At 43.4% G+C, this 17,414-nt stretch overlaps 1 protein-coding gene across 2 annotated transcripts in view; it reads left to right on the top strand.

The window, feature by feature from the left end:
• The first annotated feature begins 4,934 nt into the window (after positions 1–4,934).
• The window catches only part of PPP4R2 (protein phosphatase 4 regulatory subunit 2), a 39,563-nt gene continuing 27,083 nt past the window's right edge, over positions 4,935–17,414 (top strand). The window contains exons 1-3 of one of the 2 annotated variants that reach the window (XM_048857559.2): positions 4,938–5,093; positions 5,508–5,658; positions 5,831–5,912. In XM_048857559.2, the coding sequence (XP_048713516.1) occupies positions 5,911–5,912 (2 nt within the window). In that variant the 5' untranslated portion in view covers positions 4,938–5,093; positions 5,508–5,658; positions 5,831–5,910. Of the gene's footprint in view, positions 5,094–5,507; positions 5,659–5,830; positions 5,913–17,414 lie in introns of both variants that reach the window. The other variant, XM_048857558.2, reaches the window with a different exon arrangement.

Here is a 17,414-nt window from a genome sequence, read left to right on the forward strand (position 1 = left end):
TCCTCAGTTTGCTTATGTGTATAATGGAGCTAATGATACTTAAAGGATGCTAGAATTACGTAATGTGCGGAAAATACCTTGCAAATGAAAAATGCTGCAGTATGCAAATCCTAAGTCCTATTATTCTCATTAATGCTGTTTTTCTCTTGAAATTGAGTTCAGGGAGCAATGCTGTTTTTCTTTTTAAAATTGAGGAATGACCGATGGCATGAAAAATAACATTCTTTTGTAAAATGTTTACAGTTCAACTACTGCCTTTGGGTTATTACCAGGTTTCCAGATTCAGCCAGGGAGAACTGCAAAGTGTTAAATCTGAGATACTTCTATAGGTTTGAAAAATATTTTAGAGAGTTTACAAAACATTTAGAATTCTTTTTATACAGTGTGTTTAAACTAAGCATATTTTTTACATTGCATCACAAAATAGCTGTTTTGTACACTATGTTGTAAATATGAAGTGCTAACTAGCATTATTCTCACTATTAAATAGTACTCTAAGGTCCAAAATTTCTACAAGGTTCTCAATTCTAGAACACATGAAGTTCTAAAATAAGGGTTGTGGTTCCCTGCTTTGTAGAAAAAACATGCCTGAGGACATTGTTAGATTCTAGGAACTGGATCATCCCCGCCCCATGCCAAAACTCACACAGGGGAGCTTAGGTAGCCCTCAGCCAGAGCACTCTGTATTATTGTCAGGATTATTGGTTTTGCCTTTATCCAGAGAATAGACTGTACACAAACCTGGGTAATCTCCTATGCCACCACACCAGCTTCCTGGCAATGCAGCTCTATTGGAGTTGTTCTATCAAGTTCTATCTGGACTGGACTATACAGAAAAGATAACACAACCTGAGGCTGTATTATCTTTTCCAGGAAATCTTGCTGGGGCTGGAGAGTGGACAATGTATGTCATGACCAGCCATGCTCTGGCCTCCCACTCTTCCTCGTAGGCTGTCAAATCTCCATCTCATGCTATACATACTCTGGACTTTCAGGAAAAGTTGGTGGTGGGAGGAGGAAGGATGGTGCCACAGAGGCCGCTGATTCCCCCTTGCCCCTTTTTGTGTGAGAGGAGGGAAATCTATATGCACACGTCTCTGCATATACAGATCTGGGGTAGCACATGGGAGATGATACAGGCCTATTCAGGATTTTACCTAATAGTAAATTACAGCAGATGTGCCAGCTCACATATGCCTAGAATAACAGTTGACTGCAATATTTGGCTACTATATTTACAACTTCATTTTTATGGGCATTTCCATTTCCTTCCAGGAATAATCACCATGGGTGCCTCAATTCTACAGAAGTGTTCACAGTAGACACATTTCTGTGTGTGCAGCTGGCTGGCTGGTTAAAATCTGCAGATCTGGGGGCTCAGATTCCCATGAATCCCAGGCCTCTCTGCTTCAATTTTAGGGACTTGTTCATAGGCCAGTTTACACCCCTGCTGATTCTGAGACCCAGTCCAGGGAAGTATGGGGAAGACTGCACAGATTTTACCACCACGCTTGCAGAGTTGTGGTGTTTGTCCTCTGTGGGTTTTTGTGTAGGGAAATTTATGGACCATTACAAGAATATATATTGAAAAGACATTTCTAAAACTGCTTTTAGAAGTCCATCACACTTCTTCAGTATCTGTATTCACTTCCTGGATCTGTTTTCTCCGTCAGCGGAGGCTGTCATTTCAGTTAAACTTCCCGGCAGAAGTCCCATTTGATGATGTTCAATCTAATGTCCTCATCCTGCAAATTCCTACATATGTGCTTAATTTTAGGCATGTGAGTAGTCCCATTGACTTTAATACATTGATGGGAACCACCCATGCTCAAAATTAAGCACATTGCTGTTTGCCAAATCAGAGTTTCAAACTGAAAGGATCAGCTTTTCCATTACAAGTAATGGAAAGCATTGAAAATCTGAGTTTCTGTAATTTTTAAAAATATTTGTTTGCATAGTTTTGTTCAAAAACTGTTTGATTAACTAACATTAACTAACATTTCTTATTTATAAACTCTTGAACATAAATTTTCTAAGGTAAGTCAGATCAAATGCGAGTGACCACCTACAGCTGTTAAAATACGAGTCAATGCATGTGTGCATGTATGTAATTAAGGATAGCATCCTACATTTCATTTATGGTGTAGAGGTACACACTGTGGAAAATCATACATTTGTACAGTTGTGTATGTTTTTTTCATGATTACTGGTGGAAGTGTGTCCTTTAATGACTGGATATGGGATTCAAGATGTTAGATCTCAAACAAGGAATATCCCTTCAAGTTTGGTTGGGCGATCATCCTACTACAACCACGTCTTAATTCTATTAGATTTTAATATAAGAAATAATTATTTAGTTTTAACACAGATGGTCAGTTTCACAAATACCTGAAAGCTATAGAAAATATTAATTCATACGATGGTACACAGTGGTATTATAGTACAAAGCATCTTTCACATGGCATCTTTCATATACAAAGTATTGCAAAAATACTTTACAAAGGTAAATAATATTGTAATAGGCAAATAGCAAAGAGAGATAAGGGACAATTAAGTGGCACAAGGAAAGGAGAACAGCTATGTATTCACCACTTCAGTTGGAGTACAGCTGAGTTTGGAAGAAGTGTGTGGGGGGGTTGGTAGCCTCCAATCTGAGTGTGGAAGGTGTGTGTGTCGGGGGGTTGGGTAGCCCCCAATCTGAGTGTGGAAGGTGTGTGTGTTGAGGGGGGTTGGGTAGCCCCCAGTCTGAGTGTGGAAGGTGTGTGTGTCGGGGGGGTTGGGCAGCCCCCAGTCTGAGTGTGGAAGGTGTGTGTGTTGAGGGGGGTTGGGTAGCCCCCAATCTGAGTGTGGAAGGTGTGTGTGTCGGGGGGGTTGGGTAGCCCCCAATCTGAGTGTGGAAGGTGTGTGTGTCGGGGGGGGTTGGGCAGCCCCCAGTCTGAGTGTAGAAGGTGTGTGTGTTGAGGGGGGTTGGGTAGCCCCCAATCTGAGTGTGGAAGGTGTGTGTGTCGGGGGGGTTGGGTAGCCCCCAATCTGAGTGTGGAAGGTGTGTGTGTCGGGGGGGGTTGGGCAGCCCCCAATCTGAGTGTGGAAGGTGTGTGTGTCAGGGGGTTGGGTAGCCCCCAATCTGAGTGTGGAAGGTGTGTGTGTCGGGGGGGGTTGGGCAGCCCCCAGTCTGAGTGTAGAAGGTGTGTGTGTTGAGGGGGGTTGGGTAGCCCCCAATCTGAGTGTGGAAGGTGTGTGTGTCGGGGGGGGTTGGGCAGCCCCCAGTCTGAGTGTGGAAGGTGTGTGTGTTGAGGGGGGTTGGGTAGCCCCCAATCTGAGTGTGGAAGGTGTGTGTGTCGGGGGGGGTTGGGCAGCCCCCAGTCTGAGTGTGGAAGGTGTGTGTGTTGAGGGGGGTTGGGTAGCCCCCAATCTGAGTGTGGAAGGTGTGTGTGTCGGGGGGGTTGGGTAGCCCCCAATCTGAGTGTGGAAGGTGTGTGTGTCGGGGGGGGTTGGGCAGCCCCCAGTCTGAGTGTAGAAGGTGTGTGTGTTGAGGGGGGTTGGGTAGCCCCCAATCTGAGTGTGGAAGGTGTGTGTGTCGGGGGGGTTGGGTAGCCCCCAATCTGAGTGTGGAAGGTGTGTGTGTCGGGGGGGGTTGGGCAGCCCCCAATCTGAGTGTGGAAGGTGTGTGTGTCAGGGGGTTGGGTAGCCCCCAATCTGAGTGTGGAAGGTGTGTGTGTCGGGGGGGGGGTTGGGCAGCCCCCAGTCTGAGTGTAGAAGGTGTGTGTGTTGAGGGGGGTTGGGTAGCCCCCAATCTGAGTGTGGAAGGTGTGTGTGTCGGGGGGGTTGGGTAGCCCCCAATCTGAGTGTGGAAGGTGTGTGTGTCGGGGGGGGTTGGGCAGCCCCCAATCTGAGTGTGGAAGGTGTGTGTGTCAGGGGGTTGGGTAGCCCCCAATCTGAGTGTGGAAGGTGTGTGTGTCGGGGGGGGGTTGGGCAGCCCCCAGTCTGAGTGTAGAAGGTGTGTGTGTTGAGGGGGGTTGGGTAGCCCCCAATCTGAGTGTGGAAGGTGTGTGTGTCGGGGGGGGTTGGGCAGCCCCCAATCTGAGTGTGGAAGGTGTGTGTGTCAGGGGGTTGGGTAGCCCCCAATCTGAGTGTGGAAGGTGTGTGTGTCGGGGGGGGTTGGGCAGCCCCCAGTCTGAGTGTGGAAGGTGTGTGTGTTGAGGGGGGTTGGGTAGCCCCCAATCTGAGTGTGGAAGGTGTGTGTGTCGGGGGGGGTTGGGCAGCCCCCAGTCTGAGTGTGGAAGGTGTGTGTGTTGAGGGGGGTTGGGTAGCCCCCAATCTGAGTGTGGAAGGTGTGTGTGTCGGGGGGGGTTGGGCAGCCCCCAATCTGAGTGTGGAAGGTGTGTGTGTCAGGGGGTTGGGTAGCCCCCAATCTGAGTGTGGAAGGTGTGTGTGTCGGGGGGGGGTTGGGCAGCCCCCAGTCTGAGTGTAGAAGGTGTGTGTGTTGAGGGGGGTTGGGTAGCCCCCAATCTGAGTGTGGAAGGTGTGTGTGTCGGGGGGGGTTGGGCAGCCCCCAATCTGAGTGTGGAAGGTGTGTGTGTCAGGGGGTTGGGTAGCCCCCAATCTGAGTGTGGAAGGTGGGGGGGCTGAGTAGCCCCCCAGTGTAAGTGTGGAAGGTGGGGGTCAGGGGAAGCCCCACACTCAGTGTAGAAGGAGGAGAGGGGGAAGGTGGGAAGCCCCCTGGCTAAGTATGACCGGGGTGCGTGTGAGGGGTCCCTAGGCCCAGGCCTGGTCACAGACGCCGGCCCGCGCCTAGTACCACCCCTCCCGCCCCCGCCCCCGCCAGGTTGTCTCTCCGAGAGTCCGGGCGGTCGCAGCCTGGGCCCCGCCCCCCGCGCGGCCCCGCTCCCAGTGGGAGGGGGCGGGCCGTCGGGGGCGCGCACGGTGACGGCCCGGGCGCCATGTTGGAGGCTTGCTGAGCCCGCCGCGGTGTGTGTTTGTGCCGCTGCCGGTGCCTGTTTCCTGTGCGGGGCGGGGGGCAGGAGGCGGGAGCGGCGCAGAGAGGGGGCAGCGGCGGACCATGGACGTCGAGAGGCTGCAGGAGGCGCTGAAAGGTGGTGGCCGGGCTGGGGGGGGTCCCCACGCGGGGAGGGAGGGAGCGAGCGAGCGAGCGAGTTCTCCTCACCGGGGGCGGCAGGACCCCCTGCGGGTGGGGTCCCTGCGCTGAGGGAGGCCATGGCCCCCCCGGGGCAGGCGAGGTGGCAGCGCCCTAGGCTGGGAGGGGAAGGTGGTGGAGAGGAAAGCCCCCCCCCCCCGCCCGTCTGGGGAGGCAGAGCTCTCTGGGACATGAGGGGAGAGCGGGGGGGATGCCTCCCCCCCGGAGGGGCCCTGGGCTTCAGGGGGGCGGCTGGGGGGTAGGGCCCCCAGTGTCTTTTCTCCCCCTCCTCCCCATGCCCTGCTGGAGCCCAGTGCCCCCCTTCCCCCCGTGTGCCGGCCCCCCCTCTCACCCCTGCCCTTTCTCTCCCCAGCCCCATTCGTGCTAGCCTCAGCCTGCCTCCCTGGACGCAGCCGGAGTCCATCAGCCTCTCTCTCGTGGCTGTAGCCGCTCCAGAGAAGTTGCAAATCAACTTCGAGTGACTTACTGCCATTCAGATGTAGACGGTTCCCTCCTCAGAAGCAGTAAGAGGCTCGCAGGGCCCTAAGGTTGCGGCTCGAGTGGGGTGGAAGGGGGTGGCTCTGCTTTCCAGCACACTGGGACTTGGAAAAGCTTCACGTGGGAGCTGCATTTGCAGACCAAGTCCATTAATGTCGATTGGGATTTTCTCCTCCCCCCACCCCCTCTTACCTGCAGATTTTGAGAAGAGGGGGAAGAAGGAAGTGTGTCCAGTACTGGATCAGTTTCTTTGTCATGTTGCCAAGACTGGAGAGACAATGTAAGTCTGATCCCTTCCCCACTCCTCTTACCCAGTTGAGACTTATAAGAACTCTCTCAATTTTAGGCCCAGAGATAGATTGAGTAATGCCCAAGTTTTGTTTGCACATAGGTTGATTTGGTGTGCTGAATATATTCTCCTTCATTCTAGTTGCTGAAGACCTCTTGAGTTTTGTTTATTTCCTTTCACACTTAGAGTTGGTACACATTAGTCTGATGTGATTGAGAAGTTTCTCCTTGTGTTCAGGGTCATCTGTCAGGTTTCGTTGATCCTATTAAATACAATAAGCCTGTTGCTTTTTCTGCATTTTATATAATACTCATATCAGTTTTCATAGCTTGAAAGAGGAAAAGTTTAATATGTATTGTGATCTCTCTTTTGATGTGATGATATCTGATAGCATGGTTCACAGATGTGAATTACATGATTAATTTTTGCAGGCTTTGTGTTGTGTACTCACAGCCTGTGTTGCATACTTACAGGCTGTCTTGCATTTAGTTGCTGCTTTTTATATGGAAGGGGGAAAATAATTTAGGTGCTCTCCGCACAAGAGGCATTTGGGAGCTAACTTGTTACTCTCCATTTCATTAGGTCCTCATTTCCCAGTCTGCACACAACTGCTCCCATTTCACTTTCCCCAGACTTTCTTTCATAGATCAACATTAACTGGGGCAGGGGCCATTTGGTTTTTTTTTTGGAAGGGGCATTGTAGTTATAAAGGAGCTAGAATATCTCTCTCCTTGTCAGGGATAATCTCTGGTGCAGTACTGGGTGACTTCCTTGTTGTCTCACTATTTGGCAGGAAGGAGAAAGGCTTCCCTGGATGGATTGCTGGTGTGTTGCTCGCTTTCTGGCTCTCAGGCTGCCTCCTTGTTTTTGAGGCCTAGTACAGCCAGAGTACAGGCTTCAGAAAAGAATATATGTCTATACTAGTGTTTTATTAGGAACCACTGATTCACAGAGGCTTTGTTCTAATTTATACTGTGTCTAAGTTGCAAGAGTTCTGTTTTTAATGTAGTGTGCTATTCCTGCTTGAATTTGTGGCCTTGAAGGGAAAGCTGAAGTTCTGAAATGTACTTTGCTCTTTGAATCAAAGGCTTCAATTTAGCAGAAAAAGGCACAACTGTAATACAGATATTTTTGCTTAATGAATCTTTATGCTGTCTTATTTTAGAAGAAATTATACTTTTATAAAGTGTAAAATTACTCTTTAGGTATGCTAATTGCTTACATTTGTCTGAAATTTTCTTAGACAGGAAAACAAAAGCCTTTATCTACTTTCTGTTTTGGAAACTATAACATATTTCTAAAATTGTTTGCAGGGGAAATATTTAAGAAATCACTAGTGATAGGGAATTTAGAGCCAGGCGATACAATGTAACTGTCTCTGTACTGTTAACTTTTGCTTGCTTTCTGTTTGGGAAATATGTGGATTAACTTTGTACTCAGTTGCACAAACAAAGGCCTTGATCCTGCAATGGGCTTTGTGTTATTTGAGAGACACATTTTTCACACTTTATACAAATGATGGCCCGATACATTCTCAGTAGTTTCTTTCTCTGTTGTTATCCCGCTGTGTTTTTCTAAATACTCAGATATTTCAGTAGCTCTGGGCTGTTTAATAGTTTCACATTTGTTGGTAACAGTTCAACAAGTCTCCACTGTTCTCCTTGTACACAAACAAAGCAATATTTGGAACTACGTGTACGCAGGCTTCACCATACATTTGATTCTGCTCCCATTAGACCTCAAGATCTACATTATTTCTTCGTCTAATATTTTGCAAAATTTATTTACCCATTGCATATTGAAATATTCAGAGGCAATGTTTGTTAAAACTGAAACCTAGTTCCAAGGGTTGCTAAACCTCAGTATCGGGAACACAATTATTTAAATAATTAGGGCCCTCTTTTTAGGGAAGGTCCTCAATGTTGGAGATTCTGCACATTGGCAACATTTCTTTTACCAGTGGTATGTGGAGTTGTACATATTCCTGCTGACATATAAGCTAGTGAACAAAAAGGATTTGTATTAGTGGGGAAGGAGGTAAATGAGATAACATGAGGCAATTTTGCTTTCTGTCTTGCCTCAGTTTATTGTTATGCCTCCGGTTTTAAGGTAGAGCTGTTGTGGCTTTCATGATATTTCTTTTCAAACTTTATATATACTTTATAAAATAAGGTTTAAAGAATAGGTGTTTTCCTTCTGTGGTAGCTGTATTTTCTGGTAGGTAAACAGTTACTAAATTTAATTAGTATGGCTTTGAAAATTAAAATGAAATATGTCTAGAAAAAATGGTCTTGAGGTTCTCATAGGAGCATGGACGTGCTATATATTGCACATTTAATAGCCTACGTCTTAATCCTGAAAACACTAACTTATGAGAGTTGTTCCATCTGACTCACTGGGACTTGTTCACCTGAGTAAAATTACTTGGTGTGTGTAGGATTGGACTAGTAATTAAAAATTTTATAGGTACATTGTGAAGCCTGGGTATAAATGTGCAAATGCTAAACTTGGTTGCAAGGTTTTGCAGCATCTTGCAGTAAAAGCCTGATCCTGCACCAGCTCAAGCACATGCATAACTTTACTTATTGGAATCTATGGGGCTATTACTGTGAGCAAAGTTAAGCATATACTTAAGTGTTTGAAAGATTGTGGCCTGAATTTTTAACCAAGCACTATGGAGCTATGCAAAATGATGTTGGTTTCTTGTAATTTGAGACATATACTGAACAAGAATTATGCCCAACCCACACTGTCTGAGAACTGGTGGCTGCAGGTTGTTTCCTAGTACCATCTTATTTGTAATGTGCATGTGAAACACCTTTCAGCTAACAGTTTTCAGCAGAAAGCAAATCTGCTGCCTAAAAGCCCTACCTGGAGAGCTGTGAAGTTGCACAATTGTTTTCTGCCACTCTGTAGGCCTTAAACTACATCATTCAGTTATAAAGAAAAATAATCCTATTGTATCACTCCTGCAGCTGCACAAACCCTAATGTAATGTAGAAAAACACTTTTTCAGGAAGTCTCTCTAGGTGACTGGAGAGCTAGTATTTATGACATTTTCAGTATCGGGGAAGTAAAATCTGATAAATTGAGCAATTTTTGTTGAAGACTTCTTAAAACTAGCTGTGTGTGGGGAGGGGGTTGTTTAGTATTGCCACTTAATTCAAATGCCTAACAGTTGAAAGAAGGGTCTCTGAATTAAGGATTCAATTCTCTGCCCCTTCAATTAATGGCAGAAGAGCTTAATAGCCATTTCTTTGGGTCCTTTGAGGAAACATGCAGTAAAAACAGGGAAACAAGGTTGGACATTCCTGGTAATTCTAAGGTAGAAAAAACAAGCGGCGTTTTAAAAAAGTTTTGGGATGTCTTTATACACCCCAAAAAGCATAGATTATCTTTTCCCCTGCCTTAGGCCTCCCCTCTCTGCTACCAATTCAGGTAACATTTAAGTTTGCAGTCTTAACAATAGTTTTTCCTATTGCAAAAGATATAATGCAGATGTTTTATTAGTTACCTATTTGTTTCTAGCATCCTTAAGATCCTACCAAAACCTGTAGAAATCTTGGCTCAGGTCAGAAGTGATTAATTGTAAAATAGTTTTAAGCCTTTCCTGTGCTTGGGAACAGTTCTGATTCATGACCTGTGACCAGGAATTGATGGGGTTGCACTAGTGCTTACTCTAAGTGCTTCTGAGTACATTACTCAGTTTACCTAGTTTTGGTTTTTAACTTTTTTTACTTTAGGCTGTGGACTGCATAGTTTGTTCTCTTCTGTAGTCAAGTTTTCCCCCTCAGATGCTTTTGTCTTCTAAGTTTTCCCAACTTCTGTCTAACTGAATACATATGAATACATAGGAAGCTACCAAGAGACAACCTTTCAGTTTCTCACATTGGCCTGAATTTGAAAAATACCTTCAAGTGAATTTAGCATGTAGTGGTCTCTAAATGTCCAGCATATGTTCTGTGCATCTGTATTCTCCCTAAGATAATACAGAAAGGGGCACATTTTTAACCTCATTAGTATTTTGGTCTGTTTTAATATCTTTGTTTACTCTTGCTGGTGGAAAGTGTTTAGTTTTTAGCTGAACTTTTTTTAAACTTCCTTCGTGAACTTCAATTCTGTTTTTTTTTAAGTTGAACCAGAGTGAAAAAGGTGTTGTCAGTTGTAAAACTGGTCTAATGATGAAAATAACTGTAAATATGGACAGAAGTTCCTCGAATTTTCGTTCTGGCATTTCAGCTATATATTTCGGCATTTTGTATGCTAAGTTCCTTTCTTGTGTTTCAGTGTATGTAAATTTTTGTAGCAACATATGCTCTAACTTCAAAGGTTCCCCTACTATAATTTAAACCTTATTTTTATGAACAATGTTCTTTTTATTTTACTTTCAAATTTGCTTTGTTTTATACATGGGTATGTTAGTGTAGAGCTTTCAGTAGTAAGTATAGATAAAATCACAAAACTATTTATCATCTGACTTTCACTTGTAACTTTTTGAAAAGCTCCTTTTATATTGAAAGTTAGAAGTTTGGTCTCAGAATAAAGTTGGATTGCTTTTGGTAGAAAAATAAGCAAATTCATTCAACTGTTCGAGTTACTGGAGAGAGATGCGTTTTTCTATTTTTTTTTTTTTACTTCAGCTGACTAAGAAGGCAAACTTTAAACTTCAGCCAGAGGACATAGGTAGTTCTCTATGAGGAGTGCATGTTTTTGCTTAGTCAAGTTTCTAATTAACTATCACCTAATAATGCTGTGACAAGTGCAATGTAACACTTTGAAATAAATGCAGTGCATGTGACTGTTAATGCACACACTTTACAAATGAAGTTAAAGTGGTCAGTCTTTTCTGATTTTCTTCAGGGATCATCCATCCTTGATCCCATACCAAAATGGGCTTATTTTTGAATGTTTGACCATTCAATAAGAACATAAAAATGGCCCTACTGGATCAAACCAAAGGTCCATCTAGCCCAGTATCCTGTCTTCCGACAGTGGCCAATGCCAGGTGCCCCAGAGGGAATGAACAGAACAGGTAATCATCAAGTGATTCGTCCCCTGTTGCTCATTTCCCAACTTCTGGCAAACAGAGGCTAGGAACACCATTCCTGCCCATCCAGGCTAATAGCCGTTGATGGACCTATCCTCCATGAATTTATCTAGTTCTTTTTTGAACCCTGTTATGGTCTTGGCCTTCACAACATCCTCTGGCAAGGAGTTCCACAGGTTGACTGTGCATTGTGTGAAGAAATACTTCCTTTTATTTTTTTTAAACCTGTTGCTTATTAATTTCATTTGGTGACCCCTAGTTCACTGTGTTATAGGAAGTAGTAAACAACACTTCCTTATCTACTTTCTCTACATCAGTCATGATTTTATAGACTTCAATCATATCTCTCCTTAACCGTCTCTTTTTCCAAGCTGAAAACCCCCAGTCTTATCAATCTCTCCTCATACGGAGGTCGTTCCATACCCTTAATCATTTTTGTTGCCCTTTTCTGAACCTTTTCCAATTCCAATATATCTTTTTTTGAGATGGGGCAACCACATCTGCATACAGTTTTCAAGATGCGGGCATACCATGGATTTATATTGACGCAACATGATATTTTCTGTCCTATTATCTATCCCTTTTTAATTTTTCCCAGCATTCTGTTCACTTTTTTGACTACTGCTGCACATCGAGCGGATGTTTTCAGAGAACTATCCGCAATGACTCCAAGATCTCTTTCTTGAGTGGTAACAGCTAATTTAGACCCCATCATTTTATATGTATAGTTGGGATTACGCTTTCCAATGTGCATTACTTTGCATTTATCAACATTAAATTTCATCTGCCATTTTATTGTCCAGTCACCCAGCTTTGCGAGATCCCTTTGTAGCTCTTTGCAGTCTGCCTGGGTCTTAACTATCTTTAGTAATTTTGTATCATCTGCAAATTTTGCCACCTCACTGTTTACCCCTTTTTCCAGATCATTTATGAATATGTTGAATAGGACTGATCCCAGAACAGACCCCTGGGGGACACCACTATTTACCTCTCTGCGTTCCGAAAACCGACCATTTATACTGACCCTTTGTTTCCTATCTTTTAAGCAGCTACCAATCCATGAGAGCACCTTCCCTCTTATCCTGTGGCAGCTTACATTGCGTAAGAGTGTTTGGTGAGGGACCTTGTCAAAGGCTTTCTGAAAATCTAAATACACTATATCCACTGGATCCCCTTGGTCCACATGCTTGTTCACCTCCTCAAAGAATTCTACTAGATTGTTGAGGCATAATTTCCCTTTACTAAAACCATGTTTACTCTTCCTCAACAAATTACGTTCATCTATATGTCTGACAATATTGTTCTTTGTTATAGTTTCAACCAGTTTGCCCGGTTCTGAAGTCAGGCTTACAGGCCCGTAATTGCCAGGATCTGGAGCCCTTTTTAAAAATTTGCCTCACATTAGTCATCCTTCACTCAATTCAGTTTGTGAGATTCTGGGATTAGTACCCCAAAATGTGCTCTGGTGTACAGAGCACAGGAGGTTTGACTGAAGGAGCTCTCCCATTCGTCTCTTCCCAGGTGGTAAATTGGCTCCCTCACTGCTATAGAGGTATTGATGCAATGCTTATGCTTCAAGGATTATCTGTGTAGTAATGGTGCAATTTCAGTGCTGTACCCTTTGGAGGCAGCATTGCAATGTACACAAACTGTACTGGTGTTTCCCAGAAATGTGAACTAGTGTGGGTCTTGTCTTTTGTGTTGTGATTTTTGGGAGTGAAGGGAAAGGGACATCCAGGAGCTCACATTGTGGAATTTGGGTGCTAAGCGCTTCTGAATCTGTCCCACAGAAATTAAATGTCAAAGCTACATTAATGCAGAATTAACAGTTTGAGTAAAGAAATGCAAAATCCAAGATCCTCATAGTAATGCTAACAAGCCACATTGAATGTATTCGCAAAAAGAAAAGGAGTACTGGTGGCACCTTAGAGACTAACCAATTTATTTGAGCATGAGCTTTCGTGAGCTACAGCTCACTTGCTCACGAAAGCTCATGCTCAAATAAATTGGTTAGTCTCTAAGGTGCCACCAGTACTCCTTTTCTTTTTGCGAATACAGACTAACACGGCTGTTCCTCTGAAACCTGTCATTGAATGTATTGTGTGTCAGCCTTGCTAAGAACATTTTCCAGCCTAGGCAATAATGTACTAGTGCACAATAACAGTAACATCAACATGTGTGTGAGCATTTACTGTCACATACAACTCCCTCCGATGCCACTGTATGTACTCTCTATTATGTGTATACCAGGCCTCATAAGCTCACTTCACGCCATTGCTGCTGTTCTTACAAACATCAAGCTGTTCCCCTCTCAGGCTTTGCCTACACTGGCACTTTCGTTGACAAACATTTTACCAGTCGGGTGTGGAAAAAAATAACCTTTGACCATCATAAGTTTCACTGACAAAAGTGCTGGTGTGGACAGCGCTATGTCGACAGGAGATGCTGTCCCACCGACATAGCTACCATCGCTTGTTGGGGTTAGTTTAATTATGCTGGCAGGACAGCTCTCTCCTACTGGCATAAAGCAACTATGCAGGAGACCTTACACCTGCGCAGCTGTAGCCGTACAGTTGCCAGGTCCGCAATGTAGGCAGTGTCACACAGACAGCCCACCGACCTTACCATTGATTCATTCTATACACCAGCTAATTTATTCACACCCTGACCCAGGCCTATTCAGTTTCCCCTTCTACTCATTCATTAACCTTGCTTCATCAATTCTGTTACCTTTGCTAATTAGGTTTCTTTTTCTCCTCCTCATCTTCATTGGTTCTTTTCTTATACTCTGGACTTACCTACACTTGAAATATTACAGGAGCACTGCCGCTGTAAGCACTTTAGGTAGACACTACCTATGCTGATGGGAGGTAAGCCACCTCCCTGAGAGGAAGTAGTGCTAACACAGAAGAACTGTCAACTTAGCTATCTATAGTAGGTGTTAGGTTGGCTTAACTACGTTGCTCAGGGCTGTGGGTTTTTCATACTCCTGAGTGATGTAGCTAGGTTGACCTAACTTTTTAGTATGGACCTGGCCTCTGTCTCTCAATAGTGGCTCTTAAAAGATGCAGCAGCTGCTTTAGTACCTCCTTTGTCCTCCCCAGCTGGGACTTAAATTTAACTTCCCATAGGGGTTTCACTTCTGACTACTTCACTTGAAGTGCTACTCCCCCAGACCCTTTGTTCAGACTGGGAGTTCTGTCCCATCCTAAATCATGCTTACAGAGAGCACAGCTGTTATTTATCTTGCTCCTACTTGAAGGCGGATAAACCAGCTCTCTTCTCTTCACCTCTGTAGACCTTGGGAAGTGATTGCTGGACAAGGCAAGGACAAGGCAAGCCTGGAGAGAAGACTGGTAGTGCAGGACTATTCTGGTCTTGACCTCAGATAGTAAATGTTAGGGAAGGGAACAGACCTTGCCCAGTTAATTGAGTCTGGAACAAAGAGGATTCAGCAGAGGCTATTGCAGCATCTCCTCAACTTGGCCTTCTGCTGAACTGAAGGAGCATGAGTGGCATTCCCACCACAGACCTGCCATTGTAACAATGGTAGCTACAGCACTGGAAAAGTGATTAAAACAAAGTATCTTACAGCCTGTGTAAGTTGATTGGTCATGCTTGCTTGGTTGGAACAACTTACTGTTTGCATTTCATGAACAGGTAAATGGGATTTTGCCATTGTGTACAAATCCGTGTATTCAATTTAGCAATCTAATAACCAAAAATGTTAAATTTCTGTAATCAGTCAGCCTTTATTAGCATAATAAAGGGTAGCTGTATGCATCCTACATAGTAAAATTACCTAAAGATATCAGCTTGTTTGAAAATGTCTGAACCCTAATTCAGATCTTGTTCACCTCCAGGGTGCACTACTGTTTTCCACTGAAGTAAGTGGAATTACACAGTATAAACCTTGTGTGAGATCAGAATTTGGCTTTTGATATTCAAACGCATTTTCTTAATACCGTTATCAGTTGTCAGCTTCCTGAACAACTAGGCCTTGCCTTTCCTGGCAAACATGGAACCTGTAATTCACGACCAGTGGAGCAGCACTGATGATCACCAGTTTTGCCAGTGTAGATGCAGCCAGAGTGTATCCCTAATTCCTTAGGCTTGGATCTAACATGTCATTTGCCCAAAAAGAAATCAAGGATTTATTTACACAATTAGTCAACAAACCAAAACAACGTCTTCTGAATTGTTGAGAAATTCCATGTTTTTCTCCTTTAGACCATCTTCACTAGAGGAAAAAAGTGTTAATTTATTAGTTAACATGAGGTAAAATCATAGTGAAGACTCAACTTGTGTTAATACTACACACTGCTAGCAGGTCCAGGTAAACCCTAGACAGCCCATAGTTTACATATTTCGTCCTCCTAACTTGTGTTAAAACTACAAACTGTCTTGTCTTCGCTAAGCTTTTACCTTGTGTGTCAGTTCGTGTTAGCTAACCTAGTAAGAAATACTTTTTTATGACTCATGTAGAACACCCCAATAAATACTACATAATTACGAGTGTTGCATTCAGTGCTACAGTTGTAGGAGCATAAAGAAATCTATCACTAGCTCACAACTTTTATTGTTAAGCCTGTAGAACTTAAGGGTTTGTTTGCATGCTGAAAGCATTTAAGAATCTAATTTTCATTGATGCACAGGGGATCTTCATATGTCAATCCTATTATCATTGTTGGGAATTTCCCATGTTAATTCCCAGTGCATTGATGTTGCTATTTTCACTGTCTCCAAACCAGAAGCACTGAAATGCTTTGGTAATCAAAATAGCAAGTGTGCAGGAGAAACCAGAGAGACTAAATAATTCTTAAAGTTGAGAAATTTTAAAAATATTTGAATCTAAGTTTAAAAACAATGTAAGTTCTATTATAGACTGATAGTGACATTTTCTCTTCTCACCCTAAATTACTAACTAGTTATCTCTACCTAGTGCAGCAATACACTAGCTCTCAGGGTGTAATTTTCTCTCCTGGTTCCTTAGCTCATTCACTAGCTTTGATGCAGCATAGGGATGATATATAAGTATCAGGGGTGAAATTCTGGCTCCACTGAAGATAATGGGAATTTTGCCATTGACTATAATGGCACCAGGATTTCATCCCAGATATTTTCAGAGGCAGTTGAAAAAATGTCTTCCACTTACTCCCCTATCACCAAACGCTTCTGATTGTGTGCTTAGTGATCTTTTTTTTGGGGGGGGGGAGAGGGGGAGGATGTTGAAGAAAAACTTGGGTGTTAAGGCATATCCAAAAATAGCCAATGGTCATTATGTGTTTGGATACTGTTTGCATCAAGGCTAGGGAAGAATACTGCAAAATATGGGCCCTAAAGCTGGTGGTTAAATTGGGTGCAAGTTTGCAGGAGTGTCTTATTTCTTTGCTTCACCCTGAACTTTTAGATAATCTTAGTGATTAAATCTTTCAGCTGTGCTTTCCCAACATTTGCTAACACTAGGAGAGTGAAATTGATTGTTTCATGCTGCTACTGCCAGTACCTCTGGGGAAGTACTGAGTTCAGGAGTGTATCTTTCTCCACTATGGGTACTATGCAAAGGGGTAGGAGGATGACAAACAGTGAAAGGAAGAGCTAAAAACTTTACTAGATTATTTTGCTTTATTTGTTATTGTATTAAAAGGCCATACAATACAATACATACAGGGCACTGAGCAAACCCACACACAGAAATAAAAGAAAATGGAAGATAAAATGCTCAGCATTCAGTTTGCTTCAAAGTCAACAATAATAGTAACTTTGGGAAAAGCTATTAACATAACAAACTCCACACCCCCCTCCCCACTCCATCACAGAGTATACGGAATGAAGCCTTCACCTCTCTGACTTAGTTTTCAGCTTGTCCTCTGGTTTTGAATTTTCATTTTTTATGAACCTCTCTCAGAAAATACAGCTTCTTTTTCTTTAGGTTAGCTGGAAATGGAATGCTTGATTGTACTTTCTGAGTAAAGCTGTGTTTCAAATTTTAGTTTATTCACTTTTCACTGGGCTAATGTTAGGGGAAAAATAAAAATCCTCCTTTCCTATATCTGAAACAAAATTTTGTTTTGTTCTATGGTCTCAAGTTCACAAAATACAGTAGTAGGTGTCCATTGTTTCCCTTTTCGTTTTGCTTTTTCTGGTATTATGACAGTTTTTTCAGAAGAGATGGAGTTCTCTTAACATTTAAACCAATAACTTGGTAATGAACTCCTTAAATTCAGCAAAATCTAAAGATTGCCATCCACTAGGACTCCCCCGACTCTAATGTTACAAGATCATGGCTAGTTCTCCAGAAGTTCAACATCTCCCCATGATAGTGTGATGTTTAATTAGATCTTCAATCTGACTCAATTCCAGAAAGATTGAGATAATTGCAGTACCTTCACTTCAGATTATTTGCTCTGATCTAAACCTCAGTCTCCCTCCCCACCCCCGTTCAG

Source organism: Caretta caretta, chromosome 7 (assembly GCF_965140235.1).
Source record: "Caretta caretta isolate rCarCar2 chromosome 7, rCarCar1.hap1, whole genome shotgun sequence".
NCBI classification, from domain to species: domain Eukaryota; kingdom Metazoa; phylum Chordata; order Testudines; family Cheloniidae; genus Caretta; species Caretta caretta.